At 41.4% G+C, this 5713-nt stretch overlaps 1 protein-coding gene across 1 annotated transcript in view; it reads right to left on the reverse strand.

Annotated features, from left to right (window-relative positions):
• Nucleotides 1-5713, reverse strand: part of DOCK8 (dedicator of cytokinesis 8) — a 217001-nt gene that overhangs the window by 173229 nt on the left and 38059 nt on the right. The window contains exon 2 of the mRNA XM_012814018.2: nucleotides 2933-3035. Coding sequence (XP_012669472.2) covers nucleotides 2933-3035 — 103 coding nt within the window. The remainder of the gene's footprint in view (nucleotides 1-2932; nucleotides 3036-5713) is intronic.

Raw genomic sequence — 5713 nt, forward strand, 5'->3', positions numbered from 1 at the left:
TTCCCAAGTAGCTGGGACCACAGGCGCCCGCCACAACGCCCGGCTATTTTTTGGTTGCAGCCGTCATTGTTGTTATGGTGGGCCCAGGCTGGATTCAAACCTGACACCTTAGGTGTATGTGGCTGGTGCCTTAGCCACTTGAGCCACAGGTGCCCAGCCCAATTAATTGCTTTCAAAATTAAACAACCATTTTATGTTGAAATGGTGGCTATCTAAATAAAGGTAAGAGAAACAGAGGTCCAAATGCACTTGTTCTTGTTTTTTAAGTGACCAAAATACAGTAGAATCTCCATAGGTGAACCACCTCCTTAAGTTGACCTAATTTTCATAGACTGGACATGTACCACATGCACGAATCAGTACAGTAGGCCCAGCTCCTTATATTGACCACCTCCCTATGTTGACCACTTTGTATCGTCCCTTGAGTGGTCAACTTACAGAGGTTCTACAGTAATCCAATGAACAATCCATGGCCTCTCAGGTAAGAAAAGCTTCCTAACGCTGCGTCAGGTTGAGAATCTGCAGACTGAGACTGAGTTTCTCAGGTTGAGAATCTTCAGTGGTTTATAAACCACTCCTTTGTTTTGCTCGAAATGAATTGTGCTGAGATGTTCTACTATTTATGAAAAGAAATATGTATCTTAAAAGAAGGAATTTCTTAAAGGAAATCAGCATTTAAGGTGATGATTTCTTTTGGGGAATCCTCATTTAGGGCGATGACTCAGGGGAAAGAACAGCCTCCTTATTCTGATGTTACAACATAACAGAAAGTAAACATTAGATTTTCTAACAGACTGTTTAAAAAAAAAAAAGAAATAGAATTCAAGTCTCTTGGCTCCCACATGCCTCCTGCTCTTCAGGTAGAAGGAATAAGGGCAACAGACTGTGCTGTGACAGAGCAGAGAGATAGGAAAGGCGATTCAGAAAAGTAACCAGCAGTAACCAGCAGTAACCAGCAGTAATGCACTTTATAGAATGTTCATGTGCAAACAGAACCAGGATTGCATGACCCGTAGGAACACACCATTCTTGCAAGAGTTTAACACTTTTGCTTACTTTTGCACCTGCTTGATATCTTCCTTTAGAAAATGGGTGGCTGAATCTCGTAACTTGACTACCTAATGAAATAATTTATCAAAATTCCCTTTCATCAAAAACTACTGAGGAGGCAGCAACTACCAACAGAATATCTGCAACTATTAAGCATTTGCTTTTCTTTGCCACTGTACATAACAAAAAGAATTTTTCCTGAACAAATTTCAGGCTGCAGCATTAAAGTGAAGCTGGGGTGGAGAGAAGGGGTTAAAGCCTTTTCACTAAACTTCCTTAAAGTCTCTTAATAGTGGTGTCCACACCATCTCCGGGACTGCTACTACAGAAAGCTGCCGTCTTAATTTACAAAAAAGCAAACCCCCAGGATCCCCTGCCTTACGTAAAATTTCAAAACATACCGTTGCTTTTTAAATCATGCATATTTGGGGATACAGTTTGAGTCGGAATTTTTTTTTAAATGTTTTGGTTTTCAAGTAAATATATATTAGCACCAAATTAAACCCAGAAGCATATCTAATTTAGGTCGGTTTACAGCACAGATAATATATCTGAAAATATGGACACGATGCACTTGATGTGCTTTTATTGTAACCTGCGATTTGGAAACAGACAGGAAAAGTACAAATCGGAGGGCAGGCTAGCAAGCCGCTCCATCATAAATAGACTTTTTGAAGAAATGGCATCACAAATTACCTCTTGCAGTAAAAGGTGCTATATACGGTTTTTCAGTACCACGATTTCATTAATGACACAATACACAAAATCATCCTTCTGAAATAACCACAAATCACTCCGGTAAAACATACCTTTAAAAGATACACAGTTAACTCGGCGTGTAAATTGTTACAGGAGACAAAATGGCGGCTACCGGAAAGAGAGTGGAAGGTTACAAAATTTCTAAGAGCAGAAGTGGTTTTGAAGTAATAAGAAACAAAAAATAACCTAACCTCCTCCACATAACCACTAGAACCAGCAAGAAAGTGCTGCGGGGCTGTGTGTGAGGAAGTGAGTACAGGAGGGCTGGAGCCTGCTCACAAAGGAAGTGAATACTCACTTGGGGTTTGACAAACCATCTCATTTAAGTCAGAGTTATCTCACTTGGCACATGTCTACCATTTGGTCCTCAAATAATAAAATAGATCTATACACAGTCAACAGTTGGTGTTAATATATAAACGTAGGCAACCTTCAACTTAAAAGTGAAATGTGTTTTAAAATTGAAGGTGTGTACATCCTGTGCGAGTCTAATTACAGTGTCTGAAGTCCCAGGTGGGGCAAATTTACAGTAACAGAAATAGATCAGTGATGGCCTGGGTGGAGGATGGGGTTTGGGAGAGGAGACTGGCTGCAAAAGGGCACAAGGGAACTTTTTGGATTAGGTGAGTGTTCCCTATCAATTAAGTAGAGGTTAAATGACCCTAAGTTGCTCAAATTCATCAAATTAGCCCAAATGGGTAAATGTTATTATTTTGTTGCTATGTAAATTATACTTCCAAGAAAATGATGTTACAGAATGAAGGTTTGTAGGGTGGCTTTTCAGAATTTGGAACATACTTTTCAAATGAAAAGCATACTACATGTGGTGGTCAGTTTCCAGGTTGTCTCTGTTCCCCAGATAATTTGGATGAAATTGAGCAGCCTGGATGCCCGCTCAGCCTAGAGAGGTCAGAACCACAGGAAGGTCCTCTTTGCACTCTAAGCCCTGGCTGATGGAGGGAGAAGAGAGATGGTCTGATGTGGAACGCAACCATGCAGTTAGGAGGTGGGGGTTGAAGACTGTAAAGTGGTCCTAGGCAGACCTAGGAGAATCAGGAAGCAAACACACCCACTGGCACTTCCACACTTGACTGTTTGCAGGTCAACCCGTAATCATACTTACTAGCTGAAGAGAGGGGAAGCCAGAGGTACTGAGGCTCTGTCGATGGTACTGGCCCAGGTTTGGTGGGAGAGTAAACTGTTTCCTTATTTCCGCTGAAGAGTACCTTGGATTAAAATAGAAAAATCTAAATGAAGCGATTATTTAAAAAAATCATCACAATCGTAGATGCAATCTTTGCTATCGTGTTATAAAACTTGTGTTTTGATTGGGCAATGGGCATAACTGGCCAAAATGCTTCTGTGGCCTGTTGGTGCACATTTTATTTATTTATTTATCAAATTAGCCCAAATAGGTATTTATTTTGAGATTTTATTTATTTATTTTGAGATACAGTCTCTGTCACCCTGGGTAGAGTGCTGTGACATCACAGCTCACAGTAACCTCCAACTCTTGGGTTCAAGTGATCCTCTTGCCTCAGCCTCCTCCTGAGTACCTGGGACTACAAGCAGTCATGACAATGCCCAGCTAGTTTTTCTATTTTTAGTAGAGATGGGGTCTCGCTCTTCCTCAGGCTGGTCTTGAACTCCTGAGCTCAAGCAATCTACTTGCCTTGGCCTCCCAGAGTACTAGGATTATAGGCATGAGCCACTGTGCCTGGCCCTATATAATATTTACTATCTGACAATACAAATTCAGAGGCTAGGATCCCTGCAATCACACGGCTGTTGCCCAATACTGAAAGGATGATGGCAGGAGAAGAAAGTCTGAAGCCCAAGAAAAAGATCCAGGATGTTTGCCTCTGTCTCCCTGGCCATTCAGAGGAGTCCTGTAAACTCTGAGCGGCCATTCCCATTTCAAGCAGCTCAACCCGTTGGTTGGCTGCCTTCTGTAACAGAGGACCATTATGAGAACCTCCCTGCCATCATCTTAGACGCTATCTACAATTCCCAAGGACTGTATTTTCCTCAAACTGCTCCAAGTGAAGTGATCTTTGCGCCACCCATAATGACACTGCTGACTCTTAGCCAACGCTTCTGATATCCAAGAGCCACACATGTGATAGAAAATTAGACTCAGTAGACACTGTGTACTCACACCCGTTGGCATGAGTCTGCTGGCCAGCGATTCCCAGCTTACCAACTGGCTGACCTCTGAATGCTCATTTCTTAGCCATGTGTTTGGAACTCAGAACACATTTTCTCATTCCATTATTATGTTGGTGGCTGGATTCTCAGGCTAGTTCACAAAAATGTATTTAACCCACAATTAGGTCAAAGCATACAATACCAATACTACCACGGATAGTAGAAACCAACAGAGATTACTAAGGATCCAAGGAAGTCTTATATTAATATTTTAAACATGCCTTCTATTCAATGTGCCATTAAACATTATAATTTTAAATATAATATTTAAATATTATAAGGCATATTATATTTTCTTTGTGACATTGTGCACTAGGGCATAAATATTAGCCACCCTGTGTGATGAGGTTTCTGACCTGACCTGCTTTGCTCCCGATCTTGGTAATGTGATACAACCAGAGAGGCAGGGAACCTGGATCCTAGTCCCAACTTTGGCATCCATTATGCCTCCTCAAGAGCACCCCAACTTCCTTTCAGGATGCCCACACTCATGCTGTGCACTGTCTAGGGAAAAATAAAAACCAAAGGGTGGGCACAACCCAAAGCAGGGCAATGACCCCCACCCCAGGATTCTAAATGGTGAACAGAATGGAAGGAAACGGCTGGAGCACATTTACACTAGCGGCAGCCGCTTGTGTCTTCATGCAAGGAAGCAAAACCCTGGAGAAAGCTGCAGCAGCAAGCACAGGTTGGACTCCTTCATTTCCTAAAGCATCTTCATTATTTAATGTTTTAAAAGTATAAGAAAATTGTTCTTTAAGGAGTATGCATTCTATTAGCCATCAGGGACACACAGATCGAACCACAGTGAGATGCCTTCTCACAACCACTAGGATGGCTATCATAAGAAAGATGGGTAATGACCCGTGTTGGGAAGGGTGTGAAGAAACTAGAGCTCTCACGCTGCAGGAGGGACTAGGGAATGGGAGCCCTTTTGGAAAACAATTTGAAAGTTCCTCCAAAAGTTAAAACAGAGCTCCGTATATTGCAGTGATTCCATTCCTACGTATGTTCCCAAGAGACATGGAAGCCTATTTCCACACAAAAATTTACACGTGAACATTAATAGTAGCATTATTCATAACAGCCAAAAACTGGGAACAATTCAAATGTCCATCAACCCATGAGTGCGTTAACAAAAGGTCGTGTGTCTACATAATGGAGGGTTAGTAGTGAGAAGCACTGAAGTGCGGATACATATCACGACTGGGGGGAACCTTGGAAATATTATCCCAATACAGTAAGCTAAACCAAAAGACCACATGTTGTAGGATTCCTTACGTGAAAATCCAACAATAGCAAAAGCTACAGACAGACAGTAGATTTGTGATTTCCTAGGGTTAGGGGGACTGTGGAGAAATGGAGAATGACTACTGATGGTCATGAGGTTTCTTTCTGGAGTCATGAAAATGTGCTGAAATCGATTGTGGTGTGAACGTACAATTCTGTGGATACATTAAAAAAATCACTGAATTACAAATTCAATGGGTGCTTTATGGTATTTGACTTACATCTAAGCAAGATAAATATGGGTAGGTATATGCATGTGTGCACGTGTATGTAAGTAATCCGCAGAGACAAGCGTGAAGGCAGGAAAATACCAAATTTAGCCTGATAACGAGGAGTGGAGGAAAAACTTCAGGCTTTGTCTTTAAGTGCTTGATAGATTGATTTTTTTTTTTTTTTTTTTTTTTTT

Source organism: Otolemur garnettii, unplaced genomic scaffold, assembly GCF_000181295.1.
Source record: "Otolemur garnettii isolate 467f Iridium unplaced genomic scaffold, OtoGar3 scaffold00006, whole genome shotgun sequence".
NCBI lineage: Eukaryota > Metazoa > Chordata > Mammalia > Primates > Galagidae > Otolemur > Otolemur garnettii.